This window comes from Xylocopa sonorina, chromosome 8, assembly GCF_050948175.1.
Source record: "Xylocopa sonorina isolate GNS202 chromosome 8, iyXylSono1_principal, whole genome shotgun sequence".
In the NCBI taxonomy this organism is placed as follows: domain Eukaryota; kingdom Metazoa; phylum Arthropoda; class Insecta; order Hymenoptera; family Apidae; genus Xylocopa; species Xylocopa sonorina.
In genome coordinates, this window is record NC_135200.1 from 4,211,144 (window position 1) to 4,237,286 (window position 26,143).

The 26,143-nt window shown below is 35.2% G+C and overlaps 5 protein-coding genes across 10 annotated transcripts; 2 read left to right on the forward strand and 3 right to left on the reverse strand.

The window, feature by feature from the left end:
* Window positions 1–2,482: 2,482 nt before the first annotated feature.
* Window positions 2,483–3,766, reverse strand: Ppcdc (phosphopantothenoylcysteine decarboxylase). Its single transcript, XM_076899498.1, has 2 exons — window positions 3,246–3,766; window positions 2,483–3,072 (listed from the first exon to the last, which is right to left on the reverse strand). Exons 1-2 carry the CDS (start codon window positions 3,669–3,671, stop codon window positions 2,902–2,904), a joined length of 597 nt encoding a protein of 198 aa, XP_076755613.1. The 5' UTR covers window positions 3,672–3,766; the 3' UTR covers window positions 2,483–2,901.
* A 352-nt stretch (window positions 3,767–4,118) lies between these two features.
* LOC143426232 (uncharacterized) lies at window positions 4,119–4,609 on the reverse strand. The gene has a single exon (XM_076899504.1). The coding sequence runs from the start codon at window positions 4,517–4,519 to the stop codon at window positions 4,265–4,267; it is 255 nt and encodes an 84-aa protein (XP_076755619.1). The 5' UTR covers window positions 4,520–4,609; the 3' UTR covers window positions 4,119–4,264.
* An 805-nt stretch (window positions 4,610–5,414) lies between these two features.
* Window positions 5,415–8,254, forward strand: Pths (probable ATP-dependent RNA helicase DDX47). Its single transcript, XM_076899486.1, has 8 exons — window positions 5,415–5,560; window positions 6,145–6,238; window positions 6,309–6,473; window positions 6,544–6,710; window positions 6,792–7,028; window positions 7,155–7,378; window positions 7,461–7,722; window positions 8,047–8,254. The coding sequence occupies exons 1-8, from the start codon at window positions 5,492–5,494 to the stop codon at window positions 8,191–8,193; spliced, it is 1,365 nt and encodes a 454-aa protein (XP_076755601.1). The 5' UTR covers window positions 5,415–5,491; the 3' UTR covers window positions 8,194–8,254.
* Window positions 8,255–9,140: 886 nt separating this feature from the next.
* Not3 (CCR4-associated factor Not3) lies at window positions 9,141–18,680 on the reverse strand. Of its 4 annotated transcripts, none has more exons than XR_013102126.1 (10): window positions 16,659–17,071; window positions 15,560–15,792; window positions 15,325–15,480; window positions 15,057–15,236; window positions 14,662–14,949; window positions 14,283–14,538; window positions 13,546–14,153; window positions 11,413–11,622; window positions 10,668–11,314; window positions 9,141–9,486 (listed from the first exon to the last, which is right to left on the reverse strand). XR_013102126.1 is itself a non-coding variant. In XM_076899471.1 (10 exons), the coding sequence occupies exons 1-10, from the start codon at window positions 16,681–16,683 to the stop codon at window positions 11,216–11,218; spliced, it is 1,926 nt and encodes a 641-aa protein (XP_076755586.1). In that variant the 5' UTR covers window positions 16,684–17,072; the 3' UTR covers window positions 10,520–11,215. The 4 variants fall into 4 exon arrangements, 3 of the variants coding, with proteins under 3 accessions (XP_076755586.1, XP_076755585.1, XP_076755584.1); XM_076899471.1 differs by lacking the exon at window positions 9,141–9,486 and having other exon boundaries at window positions 10,520–11,314; window positions 13,546–13,814; window positions 13,944–14,153; window positions 16,659–17,072; XM_076899470.1 differs by lacking the exons at window positions 9,141–9,486; window positions 16,659–17,071 and adding an exon at window positions 18,545–18,680 and having other exon boundaries at window positions 10,520–11,314.
* Window positions 18,001–25,656, forward strand: Mesr4 (misexpression suppressor of ras 4). Of its 3 annotated transcripts, none has more exons than XM_076899454.1 (2): window positions 18,001–18,640; window positions 19,696–25,656. In XM_076899454.1, exon 2 carries the CDS (start codon window positions 19,726–19,728, stop codon window positions 25,123–25,125), a length of 5,400 nt encoding a protein of 1,799 aa, XP_076755569.1. In that variant the 5' UTR covers window positions 18,001–18,640; window positions 19,696–19,725; the 3' UTR covers window positions 25,126–25,656. The 3 variants fall into 3 exon arrangements, with proteins under 3 accessions (XP_076755569.1, XP_076755567.1, XP_076755568.1); XM_076899452.1 differs by lacking the exon at window positions 18,001–18,640 and adding an exon at window positions 18,720–18,858; XM_076899453.1 differs by lacking the exon at window positions 18,001–18,640 and adding an exon at window positions 18,903–19,119.
* The last annotated feature ends 487 nt before the right edge of the window (window positions 25,657–26,143 follow it).

A 26,143-nucleotide genomic window follows, 5' to 3' on the forward strand; every position in this document is an offset into this window, starting at 1 on the left:
TTCTTGGAAATGACGTCATCGAGAATTCTTGGAATTTTGGCGATTCTTGGAAGTGACGTCATTTTCCAGGAACTGTCAGCTTTCAGAGATTTTTCAATCGAGAACCCGAAAATCGGACTTTGTATCAGGAGAACATGATGTTCCAGGAGGTATCCGAATTGTGCCACTTCTAGGAAAATGACGTCATTTCCAGGAATCCTCGAAATTCTTGAAATTGAAATGCGACCAACTAATTTATTTGGGTTCGGGGCTATCTTTTACGAGTTTTTTCTCGTTCAAGGATTGGAATTGGTCATTCTAGGAGTACTGGTCAGGTTTTAAATGAATAAACAATTTGATAACAATAACTGAGCCATTTATTGTAACCTTTTAACAATTTGCGTACAACAAAAATGTTCTTAAAGCTAATTTTTAGTTTATAAGTTTTTAGGAACTGATACTCGAAAACAGGTGGAGTAATAAAAGTTTAAACTTCTTTCAGGTGGCAAAATTTGTAAATTGCGAGAAACTTTACTCTCCTATTTAGGCAATTAATTTTAGACCTAGAGGACAGCAAATTTCACAAAAACTTCCTGATTTACTAAGCTTTCCGATGATCTGATCGGTTTTTTATTCCGCCACACGGAAGGGTTAATTTAATTTTTAACCCTAATGACGACTTTCCACAGAAAATTTGTAACGACCAATTTTACTACCCCAAGTGTTGGCAATCTTTTCGTCAAAAAAAAATTAGGAAGTTAACTTTTCTTTTGCATTGGAGTACTACAAGAGTGAGGACATTAAATCTCTAGAGTATTGGGTCTCTTAAGGGACAGGTATGGTCTTCTCTACTCCTCACACCTGCAGGACTTCAATGCAGAAAAAATAAAGTTAACTTCCTAATTATTTTTGCAATAAGATACTTAGGGGAATAAAATTGGTCGTTACAAATTTTCTGTGGAAAACCGCCTTTAGGGTTAAAAATTAAATTAACCCCTTGAGTGCTATTAACGCATATACAGCTCGCCTGGAGTTTTCACCATTTCACACAAATTTCCTTCGCTTCCGTGCGACGGAATAAAAAACTGATTATATCATCGGAAAGCTTAGTGAATAAGGAAGTTTTTGTGAAATTTGTTGCCCTCCAGGTCTAAAATTAATTGCCTAAATAGGAGATCAAAGTTTTCGCAATTTACAAATTTTGCCTCCTGAAATAAGTTAAAACTTTTATTGCTCCAGCTGTTTTCGAGTTTCAGGATAAAATAGGGACTATTATAATAGCAAATTTATTGCTCTTTTCAATATTCTTTATCATTTTCGTGTACGACTAACGATTTGGTAGATACAATCAATAATATGAGTGCAACTGCTGTGTCTCTGAAAAAACAAAAATCCCAATTTCCTCTGCCATTTATGTAAATTGAACCTAGGTTTACACGAACTTTTTTGTTGCTTTTGAAGTGTAGTATCAGCTGTAAAAATTTGTCACGAGTAGTGAATCACCCTTATATCAAACATCTATTGTCTTCCTGACTTCGTTTCCGCTTCCCTTTCCTTCTCTCTGTTTCTCTTTCACATCTTAGTAACAGAATTTTAGAGTACTGCTGATAAAATTAAGAAATTCCTTAATTTTTACTGAAAAGAAAAAGTAAGATAAATTATAACTCCCGCTTTAGAAGTAAGAGGGAGAAAGATATATTAGAAAGCTATAAGAAAGAGTGAGATAGTTGATACAGACCCTACTTTGGTACCCCTGGCGCCATCTCTGTGGAAAGTGCTCAAACTGCTCGCTCAGCATTATCGACAGCGAAGTGAACTACTCAAGAACTACTATCGCCATCTCTGTGGAGAATACTGAAACTAATGCCTGATCAGTTTTAACGCTCCTCCAAGAGATGGCGCTAGTAGTTCTTGAGTAGTTCACTTCGCTGTCGATAATGCTGAGCGACCAGTTTGAGCACTTTTCACAGAGATGGCGCCAGGGGTTCTAGAGTAGGGTAGGTAATATCTGTCTCACTCTTTCTTATAACTTTCTTATATATCTTTCTCTCTCTTACCTCTAAAGCGGGAAATATACAATAAATTAAAATAAAACTACTAAAATATACAATAATTTATATTCTTACTTGCAATTAACAATCGCTGTATAGAGTTAGATTACAAAAATAATAAAAACAAGTATAATTATATCTTTGTTTCATGTTAATCTAGTTTAGAATAAAAATGAATAAACTGTTAAGTTCAGTCATTTTTAATATTCGTTTATAAGGTAGATGGAAAAGTGTCACCGAAAAAATTCATGAATGTACTGCATTGGCAGGCAGTATCAGCAGTGCAACAACATTGCGTGCTGTTCTGTTGCATTTAAATATGTGTAATCCTGGTGATACCCCTGTGGCTTTTTTATGATACGCTGGTGCTTTTTCAAGTGTTATGTGATTTGTTGTGTTGTCTGAGTACTTTTCACTAATAAAATTGTTCCTAAAATCATAGAAACGAAAAGATCGCAAACTGTATTACCATTCAATTCATATATTTAACAAAACACATGTACACTTTATTTAATGAATCAACTTCAAAGGATATGTCAACAGAATTTCTTTACAGTTTTTACAGTTTATTTTGGCGAGTGGACAAACAAACTCCGTCGTGCTCACTTCCCTTAACGTAACTGGTTTTTGTTTAGACGTTTCATTTGAGCAACAAAATATCGCGACTACGGTGCATTCGGAGAAAGCGTAATCTTACAAGCTAATAAACTTGTTGGACTCGAATTTTACAATGAGCATAAATTATTTGAATTCCACCATAGTACGCGATCTGCTTTTACTTTTAATTTTCTCTTTTTTTTTTCCATAAAACATCTCACATTCTATCTATATGATAAAGCTTCGTTGAACGTTTTATTTTTACTTCCTGATGCTAAAGGCGCATATCCGGCGGCGAATATGGGTCCCAAGGGTTAAGCAATCTCAACGTAGTGTGAACAATAGTGTCTACTTCTGCCATACCCCCTATTCCAATATCACCACACATAAGAGTTTTAGAAATGCATGTAACTTCCTTGTACCCCCAAGACTTCAGCAGAGACACCTGAAGAGAATAAAAACTACATTAATTAATTCTATAGGAATAGAGCACACAATTCTGTAAAGAAAACCGTTCAATTTTAACTCATTCTTCTTGTTCCAAGCAACCTGCTTCAGCTTGTAGCTTGAGTGTAACGATACATATACGTGCCATTGTTTAAGTAACATAACTTATACCTGTGGCGCGGTCACAGGATGTTCCCACATTTTTGTATTCATGGCAGGACAAAAGACCAAAGGCTTCATGGGATCCCAGGCACGTGCGACACAGGTCAATATGTTATCGCATATACCACTGGCTATTTTGCCAAGAGTGTTAGCATCTAGCGGAGCGATTAAGAATAAATCAGCCCATTTAACCAAATCGATGTGCAATACAGGATCGCCTCTGTCTTGCCACGCGGCCCATTCTACGGTGTCTGATAAAACTTGAATACCAGGTGGCAGTTCGGCCTCCTTCAAAAAATGCTTAGCCTTCTCCGTAACCACTACTCTCACTTCCAAATTGTTCTGCCATAGTTTCTCTACTAATTGGGGCAATTTTATCGTGGCGACACTACCGGTACAGCCGATTAAAATCTTCTTTCTAGAGATGTGCGCCATTTTTACAAATCTATGTATACCTTTTATGTTTTTAACAATTCGCGTTTCGCTAATCTTTTATTACATAAAACCGTGATTCCGTTTGAACGATAGCGTTTACTGGATGATACAGAACAGATTCAACTTTTCACCCGCAATGTAAAACGAATCGCTACGCTTTGCATCATCCAATAGCGAATGCCTTGACTATTCCAATTAACAAAGATCTACAGAGTGTCAACGGAAACGGATATTTTTCTGACTTTCTCCTTTACCCAATATTTCTATAACGAATATATTGCTGTGTCTAACAAGTTACTTTCTAAGGTCTTCACTTGCACTGGAATCACCTTTAATTCGATTACATATCGAAGAGAACACACTACTGATAACTGATCGTTCCTTGGAGAGAAACGCGTACATAGAGATTACTCGTAATCGGTAAAAGACATACTAAGTTACATGTATACAGTTTAAAACCCGTAGCCCCGGCAGTAGGCTCGACCGCGGTAAAACAATGATGGCCAGCAGAAATGTTCGTAAATACCAGCTGAGCGATAAGAGCGGCGATCTACAATGTGTCGCGACAATCGATTAGCAATAAATCGCTGCTGTTATGTCTCCTTGACCTCGTCGGCGAAACCAAGATTGGCCCACTCTTCTCGCGCCATCAGATCATTATCCATGCGGCAGGCTAGATAATCCTTCGCGATGTTCCGGCATATCGTACTCTCGCTTTTGTTCTCGAGCAGGCAACGCGTATACTTGATCATGAGCAGCTTACAGGCACCCTCATGGTCGAGCGGAAAGCTGCCCTTCTCCGGTGGCACGGGCGTGAATACTTTCTGCGAGAATGTGTACGAGCTCATCACTACCGCTTAATTCCGTTCATGCGTGAAATTCGTTTAACCAAAACCCGGGAACTAAACTCTCTAACAATCTCTGGTTCACGCGAGCCTGGTTCAGTTGCCGAACGCGCAACGAGCCGTAAGAGCCATTACGAAACAATTATTGTTACAGCGCCGCTTGCGATTAATATCCTCAGCTTCGTTCTACGCAGGCCCCGCATTATGTAATAGGATAGAGCCTCGTGCTGGTGAAATTGTTTCCCCCGCAATTTCTCCTCTTCGCTGTTCCAGCGACCGCGAGAGACTGGAACGTAATTGAGAAACAGAGAGAGAGAGAGAGAGAGAGAAAGAGGGCAGACGATAGTTACGATTTGTTGCTCGTTTCGTTCTACTTTAGATTGAAACAGGGTCACGTCGTTGGTATTGTGTTCTTCGTTTCTTGGCGGGAAAATGGCACACCGTTTCGTGCAGCAGCGAGCCTTTATCTGATCGAGTATGCGATTTACGACACGGCACTGTTTATATTTAATGTACAATTAGTATGTTTTATTTTTGAATAAATAATTGCGTTTAATTCTACTGGTTTATTTATCGCAATGAATTTCATGGATTATTATCGTTAATAATTATTATTGTAAATAGTATTTACATAACCTTATACTTCTGATAACAAAATTAGGTTATAAGTAACAACAGATTGTGTATAGTAATAATAGAATCTGCTGTTATCAATTTTGATGATCAATATTTGTAACAATAATAAAAATGTATATTTAAATAAATAATATTGTATTATATTTAATGTTTCAAATATACAGCCTTATTCGAAAGTATAATTGTATTTAAAACAAAAAAATATTATTATTATTATTATGTCGAATGTCAGTGAACTTAAGCTGCAAGCATACCAATCATTAATTGCTGATTCCGTTAAGCACGAGGAATACACAAACTTTGACAGTTTACTAATTGCAGACATTAGTATTATAAAAAATGGATGAAGACGCTCCGATAAAGGAAGTAGAGGAAGAAAATTTAAAGAAAGTAACATGGAAAGACCTGGTAAGTTTGAAAATTTAGGTAAAATAAATATAACCTAACTTAACCTAAACGCAATAAAGTTATTCCATGTGCTCCTTTTTGAATAGATATATATTAAAATAATTGTAGTAAATTAGAAGATTTTCAATAATGCGAAAATATATGTTCACTAAATTTTTCCAAATCATCATAGTAATTAAATGACATTCTATATGTACAAATGAAGTTTGTTGGTAATCAGGTTATAATGTTCATTTAAAAATTACACTATAACTACTGATAAATTTTTTTAAGTATAAAACGGTTCTAACTAATGTTAAAATATATTTAAATATAATACATTAATTTAAAATACAATTCTTTGAATTCTCTCTCCCTCTCTTAAATATATATAATATACTTTTATACTTATCATATAAACTTAATGATGTATCATTATAAACAAAATATGTTTTATGATATTTTAAACATACTATATACAAGTAATGATTATTTAAATCTTAATACTTAGAAAGCATACATTAAAAGTTTTTAATGTATTTTAAAAAGATTGAAATTAACTATAAAGACTGTTTTAATCTATAATATTTTGTAAACAATTATAGGGCCTTGTGGATACACTATGCAAAGCTTGCGAGGATCTCAAATGGGAATCACCTACAAAAATTCAATGCGAAGCAATTCCATTAACACTTGAAGGTACATTTGAAAAAACAAGTAGCTTATAAATGTAAAAATGGAATAACTAAATTGATACAAAATTTATTAGGTAAAGATATAATAGGACTGGCAGAAACTGGTTCTGGAAAAACTGCTGCCTTCGCTCTTCCTATAATGCAAGCACTTTTGGAAAATCCTCAAAGATATTTCGCTTTAATTTTAACGCCTACCAGAGAGTTAGCTTTCCAAATATCAGAACAATTTGAAGCTTTAGGTAAAAGGTGTTCTATTATTTTACATTGTAGCAACTTAAAATATATTTGTCACTTATTATTAAATTATAGGATCAAGTATTGGTATAAAATGTGCAGTGATAGTAGGTGGAATGGATATGATGTCCCAGGCATTAACATTGGCAAAGAAGCCACATATTTTAATTGCTACTCCAGGAAGATTAGTTGACCACTTGGAAAACACCAAAGGTTTTAGTTTACGGTCTTTAAAGTTTTTGGTAAATAATAATTTCTTGGATATAATAATTCCTTCAATACTGCAAACTAGATAGATAATTAAAATGTTTTAATCTGGAAAGGTCATGGATGAAGCAGACCGAATTTTGAACATGGATTTTGAAGTTGAAGTAGATAAAATTTTGCGGGTAATTCCTCGTGAAAGAAGAACATTGCTATTCTCTGCAACGATGACTAAAAAAGTTCAAAAATTACAACGAGCGTCTTTGCGTAATCCTGTTAAAGTAGAGGTTTCAACAAAGTATCAAACTGTTGAAAAATTACAACAATATTACATATTTCTTCCAGTAAAATTTAAGGTGCAAACAATTTAATAGTCTTTCTTAACGCATTGCGGTCTATGTATGCTTATATTTAAAGAGCAGCAGACCGCAATATGTTAATTTCTGCTAAAAAATGTTATTTATAGTAATTTTACATTACAGGATGTATATCTTGTACATATTTTGAATGAATTGGCTGGTAACAGCTTTATGATATTTTGCGCAACCTGTAACAACACTGTTAGAACTGCACTTCTTTTACGAAATTTGGGCTTCACTGCTGTCCCTTTACACGGACAGATGTCTCAAAATAAGAGAATAGCCGCGCTTACTAAATTCAAAGCGAAAAATCGATCTATACTAATTTCCACAGATGTTGCTAGCAGGTAGGTCCATCGGTTATTCAACTTATTTAGTTACGAGAGTCATATTCTCTTTTAATCCATAATATTTATATACTTTCTGTAGGGGTCTTGATATTCCTCATGTAGATATTGTAATAAATTTCGATATACCTACGCATAGCAAAGATTATATACATCGAGTTGGACGTACTGCGCGTGCTGGTCGTTCTGGACGTTCAATTACATTTGTAACACAATATGACGTAGAACTATATCAAAGAATAGAACAGTTAATATCGAAACAGTTACCATTGTATCCGACCCAAGAGGATGAGGTAATGGTACTTCAAGAAAGAGTAGCCGAAGTACAACGCATTGTAAAAATGGTAAATTCAATAATCCACTATTTGATTATCGCATTAATGTACAGAATGATTCAGGAATTAACATAACAACTTTTCAAACATGTTTGATAAATCGTTTTGAGATAAAAAAGATTCTATATACACATACATTTGTAATAAGATAAAAGTGCAAGTGAAAAATCACTTTAATAGAATTATTGGAAAGGAACGTTTCATTTTCTCCCCCATAGCTTACCTATAATCTTTTTAATTCAGAATAATTTATCAGATATGTTGGAAAAGATATTCTGTTGATTCCTGACACATGCAGCAAATAGGACTAAAAAGAACATTGTATTATTTTAGGAAATGAAAGACATCGAAGATAGTAAAAACTTGGGCAAACGAAAAAAGCATCAAGACGACAATGAAGATGATACGGAACAATTTGTAGGTGTCAGAAAAAGGATAAAGGGAAAACACAAAGGGAAAGGAAAAGGGAGAAAAGGCTAAACCTATTAACTACCTGTTATAAAGAACATATACTATTTCTTAATAAATAATAGAAATGCAAGATAGTGTTTGTTTTTATTTACATTCTTATTTGTTGTTTTCTTTATAAATCAAACCACCATTCCCCTCATATGTATTTCATGTGTATCTATTCCGAACTCGCAGTTTGTATTAAGATCCTTAAGTAACTGTTAATATACAAAACCACATGTACTCTCTTTTGCGACTTTCAAGTATTTATCTCTAATAAAAATGGCAAGAATGGATTCCTTTGATGATTATTGCTTGGTGAATTTATCACTATGTAACTAAGTAAGGGACTTGGCTAACTATTATTATTGGATTTTTATAAAAAGAAACTAAACTACTTCATTAAAGGTTGTAAAGTAAGCAAAAATTCTTTAATACTTAAGAAATCATTGTTCTATTGTAATCATTTTTTTGCATTGAGCAAATATCTCTATCTAGATGAGAATGGTGTAAAATACATAGTTAAAAAATCACAATCTTTTAATCACTGTCATTTAAAATTGCTGCTGCATTGTTTGCTGATATATGTATATTAATAAAGCACCCAATGGCAGACAATTTGTGGTGCTATGCACAACAGATTCAATTTTCTGTTTGGATAGTTTCATTTGAATTATTTACAAAGCAGAATTTCATTTATTAGAGAATGCGAGACAAAGAATTAAAAGCGTTTAATATATTGAAAGAATAAGAGAACCTTGTAATAAATGCAAAAATGTTACACACTGCACTCTGTTGTAAAATTTGTTAGATTCCTCTCTCAAACCACTATTAGCTGATCATAAGTTAGCATTGTACAGATCCTCATAGTACAAAATACCCGAGAACAATAATGTTCCCCATTTCAAATTTACGATTATAATGTAACCATCTAAAAGCTACAATATTATTCAACTGTATGAAGTAGCAACAAATCCTTATTTATTATTTTTCTTTATATAATATTGTATCTCTTTCCGTACATTAAGGACTGCAAAACAATTCTCAGTAAAAATGCATTGAGAAAATAATATAATGCTGTACAAAGGAAAATATACTTGATTTAACTTGCATCTATAATTACTTCCACTGTAAAATTATGCTAACTAAAATGTTACGATATAAACTGGAATTCTTATCGACCTAACTTTCATTAATATACCGTTAATAAACATGACTCCTTTGACATACGGTTGAAATATTGAACACTGTTGAAGAGTCATTGGACACTGGATGGTGCGTAATCATATCACGAAATGTTTACGAAACGTGTAAAGCAAAAATCTGAAACATAATGCAACTTATAAGTCAACATTCACCGCAACACCTTTCATTTTCAAGAAAATATCATCATTCAAAGCTATCAATGAACGATACCTCTAAAGTAAATTGAAACAAGCCATGGCTAAATACCATCATGGAAATATAGCAATCGTCGCAATTTTATTCATAACAAGAGTATCTGCTTAGAATATATCTATTCTTTGTTCAATAAGTTCAATCACCATCCCAACACTAAGTCGTTTAGGTGATAAAATCTCAACTTTTCTTTATTACTAATGAATGCAATATGCCTAATCTCATTGTCAAAGGCTTTTGTAATGGCGAATAACACGCGTGCAGGCGATTACCTCGATTTTTGTGAAGCAAAAAACTTTTTTGTCTGAAGTTATTTATTCTAAATGTCAATACTGTCCTAGAGCATCCTTTAACAAGAAAGATTAAAGACCATAAAGATATAAGAAAATATACATATATGTACATGTCAAATTATTAAAAATGTTTCTTCTTCTTGTTTTTTATTTTTTTGAAAGGTTCTTTAGCTTTGCTAGTATCGACAATTTATAATAAATAAGTTCGTACAATATGGCATTATTTTTCATTCACTCCTGTTTCTCTCTCTCTCTTTCTTTCTTCCTTTCTTTCGCTCTTCTCTCTCTCTCTCTCTCTTTTTCTCTGTGTGTATTATTAATTCATAAATACATATGCACAATGATTATCACGAATCGTCATTCGACGAACACAGTACGTTGCACGTAAAAATGTATGAAAAATAATTAAATGAAAACTTTCCTGAATCGACAGGATATGCTGTAGAGATGTAGTCAAATCAAGCTACTTTAAATACATGAGACCAGTTTGTTTCTATCTTTTTCTCTCTTTTTTTTTCTTTACTTCGACCATAATTTCGTGCTTAAATAGTCAGAACATATTTATAAGTAACTTGGTCAAGGGCAGAAATCTAATGGATGGAATGTTCTGAATGCAAGGTGTCAGAGATGTGTCAAAGATGTGACAAAAATTGAAACAACTTAGGTTTCATTTAAATGAGAAATAAAATATATTCTATAATATTATTATTCACTATTTCTACACATATTCTGTACAGTAATTCAATTTAAGGGTTTTATACCTCAATATACTTTATACAAAAAGGCTACTTATAATCTAACATTAAGACATACCATAGCATGAGCGCCCTCCACCTTACCGCCAAACGGCAGATGGGCCGCACGCATGTTTGTACTGGTATTACAGAGTCAGTCGCCAGCGAGTATAACTTCTTCCTCTTGTATCACACACCACACACTAAAATATCAAAAGTGTGTCTCTGGTGCCTTTCATATCATTATTTTCTTTTTTTACAATTTACTGTCCCCGATTAACTTACACCATTCGTTTTATTAGCTGCATTTTTTTTTTGTTTCTTTCGATTGCATGATTCATGTTTTGTTTTTTCCCGTATTTCTCAAAAAGGAACATATAGGGGAGATGATTACAGTCGCAATGCCAAAATATAATGAAGCATCTTCATTGCCTGCTACGCACGAACTTTCCTTTCTCTTTTGTTTTTCATTTACTTTTTTTTTTCGTCTGAGATACTCTTTATCAATAAATAAAATTATATTTTGTGAAAATATAGAATTGTAAAAAATAAAATCTGTCTTTTCGTGTTTTGATAATACCGGTACAGAAATAGTGCATTTCGGAGACTTCACAAGCAACAGGACTGTTAATTCAGATCTCTGTCTTCTAAGTACTTGTACTCAAATGTAAAACCTTCCTTTTTTCTCTGTCCCCACTTTTCGTAATCAAAATAAATGTAGGTTCCCTGTAACAATGGCAGTTTCAAATAATAAGCACCCATTTACATACCACAATCGTTATAATTAATATTCAATTACTAAAGTAATGTCTTAAGTTATTAACCTGTTCATATTCCTCGTTGATCACTTTCGGCTCTTCATGCCTCTGAAACCACATCATATACTTTGTATGAAACCTCCAACTTTGTTTCTTTAATGCTTTTGCAGCCAGATACTGGCCTTTAGAACCTTCCATATAATAAAATATGAAGAATAACGTTTCCGTAGAAAGACGTTGGAAGAACTCCACAGTATCAGAGTGGGGAAGTTGAACCTAATGAATAAAATAAATATGAGCGAAAGTGAATGAAAAATTAATTGTTAGTACAGTGTTCTCCGAGTTAGCGTAATGACACTTGAGACCGAGAAGTTGCACTGAGTCGCGGTAAAGGAAATTATCATCTTTTAGAGCAGAATTTATAACTGCTACTTGAGTAGAAATACTCTGAAAGGAAGCATGGTGAGGTATAGACCAGCTTAGCTTAGATTGACGAGAATCAACAGCATGAGTATAATGACCCTTCTGGATGAGTTACTAACGATTACTGATAAGTTATCTATATCAATTGATAACATTATCGTTAGCCATACTTTTGTTTCCTTTGACATAACAAGATGCAAATATAAACAAATATTATACCAAAGTTTGTTTCAGAGTTCTATCGTACTAATCACTAAAAATTCGGGAGATTATTATTTTAAAGTGTAATATGTTCGCACCTTATATCGATTTAAGCTCGAGCGGCAGAAATTTCTCACAAGTAGAAGGCGAAGAAAAGAAAGAATAAGATTAAGACTCCAAGTAAACCGGAAGAGATAAAAAGTTTGCGTATCTGTAAGATAATGCAACGTTAAAGTCTTTTATTTCTGTTAACAAAAATTGTGTTGTATATTAGACTTTTCCGATTAAAATGAAAGACTAACTACGATGTAATATAAATTTAATAAATGATAATAACTCTTTATTTTTCACATATTAAATAAGCAAATATGACCCAAATTTTGTATTTGATCTCAATCAGAAACTTCTTTATATGTACCAATATGTTAACATAATTTTCGTAAAAAAGAAGTACTAAAAATATAAAAATTTCATCGTTGTATTTTTTTTGTCTTATCAATAATTTCTTATCTCTTTCGATTTCAAAGAACGCGTAGCTAATGTGTTACATTAACACTTAACACTTAACATACACTAATGGGAAGCTTTTCATTAGCGAAAACAACGCATGAAATCTTATGTGAACGATACATTAAACTACAGACTGTTTCAATTCCGACGACTCTTGGAAATCACCGGAAAAATAAGTAAAGAATACGTTTGTGTTAGTATTATACAAGGTGCCAGAATCGTTGAGATATTCTGTATAGTGGTTAATCATTTGCCGCCCAGGACTACATCTGTATTATTGTTGTAAAAGAACAAAACTACAAAAATTCGCAAGTTTTGATAAATATTGAGTGAAAGTAACAGAATATAAGATAACAAAATACTACAGTCTACAGATGGTTGGCCTGGTTGAAATTCGAATAGCTAACTCCAGAAGCATCATTGTACCAAGTACTCACAGCTCAGCATTTTCCAACTGTTTGGCTCATTTGTTTACATTGCCAATATGACGAGAATGCTAATAAGTTGCGTTCCATTTGCTGAACCATGAATACTTCCAAATAATATAAATACTATGCATTGCAAGGAAAGCTAAGCGGTCCATGCTAGTAGATCAGTGCTGACATATAAACTCGCCTATAATCAATTAAGTTGCACTTCTATAATATGTACAGTCCTATTTATTTTAATAAGTTTATTTTGTCAGCATTGACATGTTACGCTCAGACCCGCTTACAGCGTGTCCTCGGCTCAATTGTTAAATGGTCCACTATACAATTTATGTATATAACAATATATACCTAATATATATGCATATATATAATTAGATATATAAAATTTGCTCCGCACTTCACTTAACTTCGAAACGAGTATAACTCGTGGCGAAAACGATTACACTAACCCTGAGAATAATGTATAATATCTTTAAAGAATAAATAATAGTATAACAGAGACTGAACGTATTGGTCAATAAAATTGACCGTTTCACCACCGGCACTTAAAAGATCTAGAAAAATATTTCTCACCGACCAATACATTTAGACTCTGCACATAGTTGAAATAAATTATATAGTGACATAATAATACCTGCTGATAGTAAGGAGGTGTTGGGCATAAATTTCTTGGTAAATATGATCTTAAACGTTCAGAATCAGATGGATGAGGCATATGATAATAAGCGGCCTCCATCATCTGGAACTGTAGCTGGTGTTCTTTTTGAAGAGGCACCGGGCCGAGTGGCGCAACACCAAGCAGGGGAGGAATGTGTGCTTCTGATGTGGCATTGTTGTTGTTATTGTTCGCCTTAGCACTGTCAAAGATGTTTCTATTCGACTCGGACGGCGGTATTTCCAGACCTGCTCGGACAATTACTTGTTGGGCTATAGATTTCAAAGAGGACATGCCATCAGGAAGCTTAGGGATGAGACCATTGGCAGTGGATGGCGCTGGCGAGCAGGAATTTGCAGGCAGAGGTGAAGACCTACTGCTAACTGACGACTGTGGTGAAGAAGATGGTGGTATCGGCGTTGTCATTTCGGTTTCACTGTTATGATTCTGATTTTGTTGATTGTGCAACACGTGTGTCATCTGTATGGGCGCTGGATTACTGTGCTGCTGTGAGATCGTTTGTGGCACATTCGAAGTAACACTGGACGTAGACGATGACGACAACAAACCATTTTCACTGTTATGAGCTGTAAATTTTAGAAACAATTTCAAGATAATTATCAAAGTAAGATTATTTAATATTTTCATTTTCGTTTTATAGATTTATAAGAGAAGAAATTTGTCCGACTAATTATACATTTCGATTAGTTACTTACAAGATGTTTTACTAGAGGTAGAATGGATGGCTTGTGAATTACTATGCGAAGCAGCTACCGTGGCAAAATTGCCGGCATTTGTTGTTGCGATGTGATTACTTGTAGAACTAGGCGAGCTATGGCTAGGTGTCATGGGAATGGTCTTGCTTGGAGTGCTGCTCGACAATAAATTTGATTTTATGGTGGCAGTGCTTCCCGTGGTTGGAATGCTCGCCTGTGAATTTAATAATGGCCTGACCGCTGTTGGTTTCACAGGCTGAAATTAAAATATACATAATAAAAATTTATTGGTTATTCAAGTATTATAACCAGCTACGTGTATATAAAATGAACTGCCATACGCGTTATGATCATGAACCTACATAAAATTGCACCTTACCTTCGTTTTTTTGTCATTATCTGTAGAACTATCACTCGAATGATTATGCATGGTGGAACTCAATGGAGGTGATGGTATAGGCGAAGTACCAGAGTTAGTTGAGGTTGGTGTACCTCCAGTCTCGTTGCTGTTGTTGCTATCTGTAGTGGCTGACGAAGGAATACCAACTCCAGACAGCTCCACTTCATCGAGACCAATAATATCATCGTAAATATATTCGTTTTCTTCAAAGTCAGGTTCTTGCGAGGATTCTATATAATATTCTACATCATCTTTTATCCTCTTAATCTGTGAAAGAAGTAAAAAATAAGAATTAAACAATTATAAGCTTTCAAGGTATCGAAATAAACAAATTCTGATTGATAACTAACACATCCTGTTACTAGCAAACTTACAGTGTTAACTTCAACAGACATATTGTCCAACATGCGCAACAATGTTTCCAATTTACGGATATGGTAACGATGTTTATCAAGCTTTGTTTTTAATTCGTCCATCCTATCTTGCTTATCTTTATCTAACCTTTTTTTCTTTCCTGCGAGCAATGACTCTATCTCGGATTCAAATGTATCCAGCTACATTAAAATTAATCATCAACCCGTTATAGTTTTCACAAAATAAGATTCATAGGTCTGTTTAAGTAGTGCCTTTCTATTTACATACCTGAAGATTTAAAGCATCTATAGAATTCGCAAGCCAATTGCTAACTTCTTCTCTTTCCTTTTGAGCCGGATCAAGTTTTTGAGCTGCTCCTAGTCCTTCCTTTGAATAAGCTTTAGTTTTTGTTTCTCTCTCCACAACTTTAAACCTTTCCATTTGCTAAAAATAATGTATTTCATTTAAAATATAACACGTTATGAACTTAATATATGTTAATAGTTTCTCAATCCATACTTACAGTTTCGATTAACTTCCTATATTCAAGAAGCGTGCTTTTATCCTTAATCTCACCTGACGCGAGCCAGGTTTTGATTTGATCACGTAACCTCTGAAGTTTTTTGATTTCCTTCTTAAGGTCCGCTTCATATTTCTCCTTCTGATTACTATTTGTAGCATTATGAACTTTTTGCCAGATATCCTCAAACGTTTCTACACCTTCTGTTACTTTTTTAAGGCACCGATCTATTTCACCTAAAATTTAAACAATTCATTTGTTATAGAGTTAATACAATAAATGTGTTTGACACTAATACTTGATACTACTTTATATTTATGCATTACACGTTTCAAGATTTAATGCAAAAGCAAATTGATCAATAGAAAATCATCATTGCGAGAGATAAACTTGTATTTGAAATAAAGCGACAAAGAATTCCCTGCGGTACATGCTACATAGATTACTGATTTTCTAATATATTACAGTACAACGATAACTCTGATATTGAAATATATACATAAAACTTAAACGCTATAGTAGACTAAGTTATAAAAGTAATGGGTACAATAAAACATAATTAAAAAATAATAAAAGCATTTATTTTTGAATCAGAAATATTCTGAAAAGCTACCAACAACAAGAAGGCACAAAATTGGTACTGTTTTACAAGAACAGCTTACTAAACTACTCGTACCAAAGAGTTTACATCGCTGAAAGCTTTACGTATGTTGCATATCGTACCCTACTATGTATATGTGTTGTGTAAGTAAAACGCAAAGTTGTATTAAAGGTTATGCTGACATAAGAAAGTAGCATTAGATTGCCATAAATACGGCTTGCGCAAGAAAAACTAACTTGCGTTAAAGAAACATATGAAAAGTTGAGCAGAACACACCAGTCCATCACTACCTCTGGCAACCTGTACCAACTGTCAGGCACAGAAGCCTGCATGCGAGTAGATAACGCAAGTTAAAAATAGGCTAGCACTGTTCGTAGGTACAAACGTTTAAACTGGCAGAGAACTACAGAACGCGATGCAAGATCGAAAACAAAGTTGTAGTGGTGCAGAGCCATAACAAAATTTCTAAATGTAAACATGCTGGAAACATTTTCTTCTCACCTTGCAACTTTCTCGTCGCAGCCATGGCTATGTAAACATGTGATACAATAATTCATGCATAGTCTAGACGTAATGGAAAATGTACGGAACAATTTTACGGAACAAATAGTCGTTGAACTATTATTCCCTGTATAATATGGGAGGCTCGGCCACAAGATGGCTTCCGTTTTCAAATGACAACGTCCGACCGTCCGTAAGCGAGTTGCGTTGCTCTCGCTCCGTTTTCTCCGTCAATCTTTTAATCTCGATAGTGTACAATATGCGCTACGTTTTGTCGAAAATCGACAGCACATAAAAATACACAAAAAGTGATAGCATCAACAAATGATATATATGAAATACTGAATAAATGAGATGGTGTATTATGCATTGGCGCATTCACACATTCTACCTAACGCACATAGTTAACACGTTTGCGTTCATAAACCAATCGAAATTTGGTTGAACCTTTCGACGCGTTCACAATAATTACGGCAGCAATATGTTCTTTTACACGCTTCCGCAATCACGATGTACAGATACTTTATAAACTAATAGATAATTTTGAAAAACGGTTCACAGATATCACACAATTTTTATAAATTATGCGGTAGAAACGATTGATAAAAATAGCGTTAAATGGTTAAAATTTTCTTTCCACAAATTATTTTGAACTGTTAAAATAATGTCTTGCTACGAACAATTTTTTTTATTTCTAAAATACTAAAACGAATATTAATGTTAAAGCTTCTTGATTGACAATCGTTTTCAGGTCTGTCGACTTATTCTTTATTACTTAAATTGAATTTGAATAAAATATAGTAAAAATGATTTTTTTTTCTTAAAAAGAGATGTTCGCAAATAATAAATACTAAATTTTGTGTCATAAATTAATACTTTTAGTTATATCGATCTCAATGTAAATTTCAAGCTTCCATGGCTATCCAACTGGTTAAAATTAGTGACTGAAGAGTTCGAATTTTTAACAAAAGTGTAACTTAAACTTTTGTATGGATGCATTATTAATAAATTGTTTACAACAATTATGTATATAAAATAAATGTAAATTATTCGTATAACAGGAGTGATGTATTGTTTAAAATAAAAGAACAAGGATCGTTAAATTTGATCGTTTTAATAATATTAACAGATAATTATTTAGTGACTTCTGTTGATATATAATTATTGAAATATATAATAAGAAATAAAATTTTCTCAATGACAAACTTCTTACGAAAGGCTTGAAAGAAATCTGAAACATTTTTACTTTATCAGAGAGGTAATAGAATGGAAAACACAGTTACTGATAAACTCATTATGTTTTGTATTTCATGTAACAAACTCCTTTAGTTCCTTTCACATAATACACACTGAAATACGTAACTGAAAGTAAACAAAGTATTAACAAGTAAATTCGTAACACGTAATGTTGGATATGTAATTGAATTAATTTAAATATGCAGCGATCTCTCACAAACTCGAAGGCATTCGCATTTTAGTAATAATCGGTATATCCAGCTTAATTTATCGACCAAATAAAAGACACAAGTGCAACACATACTGAAAAAAGCCATTAATAAAGTATTTTGAGAAACTGATGTTGGACCGGTTTTTTCATTGAGAACAGTCGGGTATAGATCGAGATGGCATCGTTAACATTAAAATATGTGCGGCGAGGGAAATGTTATTTCGTTAACCGAAAATTGACGGTCCAAGTGGCCGGGACAGGTTAAGAGTCAGAGTGGGGGTATCACAGGCACTACGTTCGTTGGGCGTATATGAATACGTCCACGAGAGATGCCGTCGTTTCGTGTTTCGAGTTTTTGCACAACAGCCGTGGGCCAGGCAACAACGCACTCGCGCTCAAGTCGGATCACGGTCTCCAAGAAAGATTCGAAGTCACTTACTGTTCATCGCGGAACCGAATTACTGAAAACTCTCTTTCTACCGGGGGTATTGGCCTAACCTCTTCTCCAGCAGACTACAGTGGAACATGACGAAAGGTGGCATCACTGGGGATGTGTTGGAAGCACGGTCGGAGTCGTGCTCATTGATATGACGCCATTTTACTAACCTTTTCGGCGCGGATCGCGACGATCCATTTACGGTGCTCCACTTCGTACCGCTTCAAGAGCGTCGAATTCTATCGTTTACAATTTACAACCTGTACACGCTCTTTCGTAATTCCAACCGATTCGTTCGAGCCGGAGTTTACCGGAAGGTATGCAACCCTCGTTGCACTGGGATTATTCTTGTGTGCAACAAAAGCTTACCACAGCAACACTTTATCGGCGAAACTTGTTACCACGGCATCCTGACTCCGTGTGCACTTCTCATTCCTCTTATTTTTTACGACTAGTATCGTCGTACTAAATTGTTTTTGTGGGAACTCTGGGGCTGAATCACTGTGGAGTAATGGTCATAGCGAAGGGCTTCTTGCATGTCATACCATGTGCTCAGTTTTATAATACCCTCCTCAGAGGTATTATATTGATTGCTTATTACGTTAACGAGTATAGTTTAAACCTAAACTTCACTTTTTTCTGAGTTATCACCGACATAGTGTATTATGTTTTTCGATTCAGTGTGCTGGTTGTCTTACGAACCTATTTCAAGTGTTTACTCTTTCAAATTTGCTGGTGCAATCGACTTATTCTTGTATAAGAAGTGTGAATTTTTTAAATCTACTCATTGTTTGTGCTGTAACAATATTTTTGAAAAAATATTAATGTTTTTCAATGAACTAAATGTAACAGGTGGCTTTGTACATAATCAATTATAAAGCCACTGATAATGAATGTTGATGTATCAAGTTTTACGTTATTGTTAATACCCTCTTAAAGTAATGGACTTAAATATATATTAGAATGTTCCAGTGATGCTATAATTTTTTACAAAATAACTGTGATATCATATTTTATTCATATATGATAATTTATGATTATATAGTTTTTCTAATTAATACAATGATTTTATGAAGCTAGTTTACATTTAATTGTCATTAAGTATCAATTTTTTTTTTGGATTTTCATTCTAATATGTATTTTGTTCATTACAGGTAATACCACTGTAGCCAAGCAGTACTATTATGGAAGATGAAGATGGTGAAAGTAAGGTTGTGGATATGTGGAGCATTTTGGGTAAAGAACAACTTAAAGATACTTCTATTGGGAATTCACTGAAGCCATCGATCGACAACACATACTCTGATGTAATAGAAGAAGAGAAGCAATTGTTGCAATACAATTCTATTACCACCAAAGATTCTCCAAGTAAAAATAACAGTACAGGATCGAAAATTGTGTTTAAGGGTTTCAAGAAACGTATTTTAGCTCAAACTCAGGAAACAAATGCATTGAAAAACGTAGTGCAGGAACAACAGTTGCCGCATTCTAATGTACCATCAAAAAATAGCAAGGAGAAGAGGGCAGAGATCAAACGGGGCAAAATAACGGAATATGCGCAATATTTGGGTCTTCAGCCATCGTCGAAGAATAAGTGTTCAAAGTGTCAGCCATCGTCAAATTTGTGTTCTACATTGAAACAAAGTTCGTGCGCTTGCAACTCCGCGATGACACCGATGCCTAGTACGTCAGAATCCTCTACAGTGTCGCATTCTCCTAATTTTAAAATCACGAGGAAAGTGTACCTTTGCGCGGCGTGTGGCACATATTTTGAAAATTGGAATTTATTTTTACATATGAGAGATATACATAAACGTCATATATGTTTGTTTTGTCTTGGAATGTTTGGTCAGGCAGAGAGATTGTCACATCATTTAACGAAAAAGCATAGCGTTCCGGAAATGGCGTTTGCCTCTGTTGAAGATTTCTATGGTGCTTTCAAAGGATCATGTTATTTAGTTTGTTGCACATGTGAGAAAGTTTTCTCAGAAACAGATAATTTTTACAATCATTTTTGTTCATCGACGTCTAAGCAAGACTGTACCGCGTCGATATGCACATTGTGCAGACAAACAGGTGCACATGCGAGCACATGCAGTTTAGCAGTGGAAACGAACAAAGAACTAAGTTCTGCTTTACCACCCACTACACAAGCGGGTGTAGTATCGACTAAAGTACTTGACAAAGCTATAAATAAAACTGTTCCAAGGAAACCTGTAAGAAATAACAGGTCTAAGCATATGGAAGATGGTGTATCGGATCAACAAAAAGTCAATATTCATACGAAAAAGACTAATAATAAAGTGATTGTATCGCAATTGAATGAAAGTCAAGTTTTTGATGAAACATTAAATAGGGATGAAAATTCTCAAAACATAGTAACACATAACACAGTTAAGGATACAGTTTCGGAGACAATAATGGAAGTCTCAAAGTATATTGAAGATTCTTGCGAAGAAAAGGAAGGAACGAATGAAAAAGAGATGTGTCAAAAAACTGTGGAATTAAACTCGACTAGAGATACTGATACACCCAGCCATAGTATGCCATATGATAGTATAACAGAAACTATTATGGAAGTATCGCAATGTACAAATAATATAGAAGACTTTGATGATACAAGTAAAAAGGAGGACATAGGTGTAGTTGATGCATTGAGTACATCTGACAAATTAGATGTGACTCTTAATGAAATGGCCAAATCTGATACAGAGACTTTAAGCGTAACTGAGGAAAATATTAGGAGGGACGATCTTAATTCTGTAAATAAAGAAACAGAAGAAAACATAGCTACAGAAAAAACAGTGGAAACTACATTGGAAACAAATGATTCTCATTCTAATGTATCTGAAAGTCCTGCTCATAGTCCTATTAGTCGATCATTATTTAGCCCTCAACATGAATCAAATGTATCTGATTTACAATCCAAAGAAAACACTCACGAGAATGAAAACAAAGAAAATCTTGATGTACCTAATGAATCTCAGCCTTCGGTATCATTCAATACCAGCGAGACTTCTGATAGGAGTTTAGTTATAAAAATATGTACCAATAGAAATTCTCAATTTTCTGTTGCAACTAATAGTGATAATGTTGAAAATGATGTTAGTAAAAAGCCTGAGAAAAACAACAATGCGGAAAGTTCTTTAACGGATGAGAAAGAATCTAATATTTTTGAAGGAGAAAGGGACAATAGTAACAATTATCAAGTGAATGAAGAAGATAGTGATTCTGATAGTTTTAAACTAGCTGTAGTAGATAGCGTACTGGAAGAAACTGAGGAAGTCGAAGAAACTAACGAATCTAAAACAGTGACAGAAGTTGAAACTGAATCGAATACAAATATTGAAAATAGTGAAAATCAGATTGAAGTAACAGATGGAAAAGCAATCGACATTGATACCAATGGAAAAGAAGACGAGGAAGTAAAAGATGACAGTCAAAGCCACATGGAAAGTGCTGCACAATCTCAAATGCAGCCAAGCGATGGTATTGTGCTGGCTGGGGAAGATGTTCCTTGCATTGATCTTAATGTCAATGATATCTTAGATAGTATAGAGATAGAAGATTTGTTAAAACGTTGTATAGAAGCAGCCAGTCCTTTCTGTGTTTACTGTAACCATGCACGCCATATAGCAGTCAATGGTAAACAATTAGGATTGCACATGCTCGCAGAACATAAGTTTCAACCTCAACATCCTGCCATAATTATCCAAGCAGAACAATTTATCACTAGAGTGAAAAAGTCTCTGGATGAACTAGACTTTCACTTCTTCAATTTAGACTCTTACAGTAGCTCAAATGGTACGTACAATGTTCCAAGTGTAAGAACATACGAATGCTTTCATTGCAGATTTCATTCTGCTATACATAAAGAACTTTATCTGCATAACCGAAAAATGCATCAAAAGACGATCTTAATCTGTATAATGTGTAAATCTACTTTTTATAGTTATAGTGAATTACTTTGTCATTTATGTCCTGGAATATACTCCCCGAACATTAATGTCAAGTACAGGTGTTGTCTCTGCCCGATGGCAAATCTTCCATCTGCATTTAGATTAATGGTACATTTACGCAAAAGGCACCATGCATGCGACGTTTGCTTGGAATCTACTGGAAATCAACAACGTCTTTCGAATCATGTTTGGAAACACAAACTTCATCATTTATGCTATAGGTGTGGCATTGCATATAGAAACAAGCCAGATATCACTAAACATTTATTTTGGAAGCATGGAACGGAGAGCGTACTATGTAAAAAATGCTTACAGAAGAAATGGCCGCATATTTATCACTTTTGTATACCACCCACAGCTTTCGGTTGCGAGGAATGTGGTTCTAGTTTTTCACGAGCCGTCGGTCTGAAGGTGCATAAAAGGTTACATTCCGGTGATCATCCGTATGCCTGCAGCGAATGCTCGGAGCGTTTTATTTCTCGAAAGCTGTTGGCTAAGCATGAGAAAGCTCACAAAGAACCGCCACCTAATAGCGCAAATTTGTCGGATACGATGAGCCAGCAACCAGTAATCGACGAAGAGAAATTTGATAAAGATATAGGAGCTGTAACCGACAGTAATTCAACTGCGTTTGAGACGTCGAAAGAGACTAAAGAACCCGTGAAAAAGGTCGTTGATGTATATGATTTACCACCTCTGAATTTATCCTCTGAAAGTGATACAGATCCTGAGGAAGAGAAACCGGAGACCAAGGAACCTGAAAGCATCAAAGATATCAAACCAATGGAAGATAATGCAACATCTCCTACCGATCAATCAAAAGCCGTTTCTTCTGAACCAGTTACAGATAGTATAGTAGAGGTTGAACAAAACGAAGAGGAACAGGAACAAGGGGCACAAATCATGGACGGTATCTGGGACAATTTCAAAACGTACACAGCCAGTTTAGGAATGAAAGAATCGGAGAATAGTTTCGCGATTAAAGAACCAGAACCAGAAACCGACGTAGCGTTCTTAAGAAGTATAGTATTAGCTGACCATGATTATTGTGTCGTATGGTCAGACAAGGATAAAGATAAAGAAGCAGAGTCAAAAACAAATGACAAAGAAGAGGTAAATACGAGTGGGGACCAAGATTACTTAAACAAGCCACAAAAGAGTCCATTGGATGGTAATGGAATTCAAAATCCCAATACCAACGAGGACGATGCGAACAAAAAAAAGGTGAAAAGTTCGAAGAAAAAGAAACAAGGCGGAAGTACCTCGTCGAGCGATTCATCCAGCGATAGCGATTCGAGTAGTTGTTCTTGCGGAACCAACTGTAGTTGCAGTAGCTCTTCGTCCGGCAGTTCTTCTAGTTCTAGTAGTAGCTCTGACTCGGACAGCTCCACTTCGGACGGTTCTCCTAAAAAACAAGCTAATCGGAAGGAACGGAAGAAGGACAAAGAAAGCGCGCAAGAGCCAGAGACTGGATATACCGGGCTTGAGAACAAGGAGATCACACCGGAAATGGAGAATGGAGCAGCCACTGTCGCGGCGGAACCAGTTTGCCCGCCGCAGCTTTTGCTCCGAGAGTCTGATTTAGAAACCGAGGAGACCGAAACGGACGAAGATTTCTATGACGAACATCCGCAACAGCTTGCGAACAAGTTGCTCGCGGAGAAGCGAAATCAGTTAATGCTCCTGGCAGCGGTTGCCCCAGCATCCACGGAGTCGACGGTACCTTTGAATAACGGCTTAACGGACACGGACACCGCGGTACCATCTCCAGACCCGATACCAGCCCCCGCGGAAGAAGAACAGTCACAACAGAAGAGAAAAGTGAAAATAAAGAAACGGAAGAAAGGGGAGAGGACGAAGCAGCGTAACGTAACGTCGACGATGGAGTCTATTAAACTAAACATTCCTAAAGCGTTTTACCAAAAGAATCCGGGTTATTCGGCTTCGTTGCCAGCGCATGCGAACGTGGCATTGATGCCGTCTGCGAACGATGTGCACGTTATGAACGCGGCCGCCGAGTCTCAAACAATAGGGGTCACAGGTCAGAATATCGGTGGCAGTGGTTCGGAGGCGGAAAACAAACGATCGTCGAAACGAAAGAGAGTACCGAAACGATTCTACGGCGATTCCAGCGACGACGAGGTAGAGAAGCAACCGACGGCGAAGTGGAGAAAGGTGGAGACACTAACTTTCGCCACAGCGCCGAGCACGAAGCCGTTGCCACCAAGATTGCCATTTGGCGGGAAGAGCGTCGCGTACAGGCCGATGGAAAGTCAATCGGAAAACGTAGGGATCGCCGCAGCGTCCGCGACCGAGTCGGAGGAATTGGCGGACAGTAGCAGTGATTCTAGCGATACTGAGATAGAAGCCAGCCAGCAGGTACAAACGCATCTGACGGAAAGTAATGCACCAGCGCCGGAACGGCCGGTTAATTTGTATTGCTACTGCCAGTGCCCGTACGACGAAGTATCGGAAATGATAGCCTGTGATGCCGAGGATTGCCGCATTGAATGGTTTCACTTTGAGTGTGTGGGCATCATGGTGCCACCAAAGGGCAAGTGGTATTGCCCAGACTGTCGGAAAAAACACGGTATCCTGCAAAACAGTGAAGACTATTTCGACTGATAGCAGGGGATTGTGTTTGCGTGTTAAAATTGCTGTCTAGGCATACTTGACAATAGGTGTTCAATTCTCTCTCTCTCTTTCTCTCTCTCTCTCTCCCCCTCTCTCTCTCTCTCTCTCTCTCTTTCCTTCTCTCTTATTCTCTTTCTACTTCTTTCTCTGTATTTTAAGCTTTCTCAAAAGTAATTAAACGATGATATGTTTGTGGGAATTATTTCGAATGATTTTCGAAATGGATAACGAACGTTGCATTAAGGTCTTTCATTTAACTGTTTGACGAATTCCAGAGAGACTTAGAACTTTTCAAACATTACAATTTTTTAAATTTAAAAAGCCTTAGTGTTAATAATGTGTGATACGTTATAGGAATACTGAATCTGTATTAAATATTTTTCTATGCGAACGAATAATCATAGCAATTATGAATTTATGTTGGAAATATTTAAAAAGACGATTGAATAATCATGTAAATGAATGATAAAATTATATACTTCAGATATACCATCACGTTTTGTTATTTGCTAATTTTAGAGTTTTTTTTAACAAATTGAACGTTTAAACAATTTTTTTTTGCTAGAAAGTAAGAATATGTATTTATATTAACTTTGAAGTGTTCAACAAAATTGTGATTCTTATTAATATTTGACTATTGCAATATTTTAACGGAAAACGAAAAAATTTTTCTTATTGCTATCTTCTTTTTTTATCTTTTTCTATATACACTCTTCTCCACGACTATGGGGGAAATTAAACAAATTAATAGCTAATATTTCTACAAATCAATTATAACTTCTACATTAATTCAGACTTTCATATTTTCTTAATTCAATGTTGAATTTTAAGAAATTTCGAAGATCTCTGTAAACAGTTTTCAAAGCAACTATGATTATCAGTTTAAATTAACTTGAAAATACATTAAAATTTTCAAAAATCACTTTCAGCAAAATTTGATTAGCTTGTCGCGTTGATACTTCGTTTCTGTGTAAATTAAATTATCATAACATCTTTGACTTTGTATAAG

What these genes read in the sequence shown, in the direction of transcription:
- Ppcdc (XM_076899498.1), bottom strand. Translation starts at nt 3,671, where the DNA reads ATGGCGCACATCTCTAGAAAGAAGATTTTAATCGGCTGTACCGGTAGT. An exon ending in ATCCTGTGACCGCGCCACAG is followed by an intron (nt 3,073 to 3,245) that starts GTATAAGTTATG and finishes TATTCTCTTCAG; the next exon opens with GTGTCTCTGCTGAAGTCTTG.
- LOC143426232 (XM_076899504.1), bottom strand. Translation starts at nt 4,519, where the DNA reads ATGAGCTCGTACACATTCTCGCAGAAAGTATTCACGCCCGTGCCACCG.
- Pths (XM_076899486.1), top strand. Translation starts at nt 5,492, where the DNA reads ATGGATGAAGACGCTCCGATAAAGGAAGTAGAGGAAGAAAATTTAAAG. An exon ending in AGAACAATTTGAAGCTTTAG is followed by an intron (nt 6,474 to 6,543) that starts GTAAAAGGTGTT and finishes ATTAAATTATAG; the next exon opens with GATCAAGTATTGGTATAAAA. An exon ending in TACGGTCTTTAAAGTTTTTG is followed by an intron (nt 6,711 to 6,791) that starts GTAAATAATAAT and finishes TAATCTGGAAAG; the next exon opens with GTCATGGATGAAGCAGACCG.
- Not3 (XM_076899469.1), bottom strand. Translation starts at nt 16,683, where the DNA reads ATGGCTGCGACGAGAAAGTTGCAAG. An exon ending in TAGATGCTTTAAATCTTCAG is followed by an intron (nt 15,237 to 15,324) that starts GTATGTAAATAG and finishes ATTTTAATGTAG; the next exon opens with CTGGATACATTTGAATCCGA. An exon ending in TGTCTGTTGAAGTTAACACT is followed by an intron (nt 14,950 to 15,056) that starts GTAAGTTTGCTA and finishes CTTCTTTCACAG; the next exon opens with ATTAAGAGGATAAAAGATGA.
- Mesr4 (XM_076899454.1), top strand. Translation starts at nt 19,726, where the DNA reads ATGGAAGATGAAGATGGTGAAAGTAAGGTTGTGGATATGTGGAGCATT.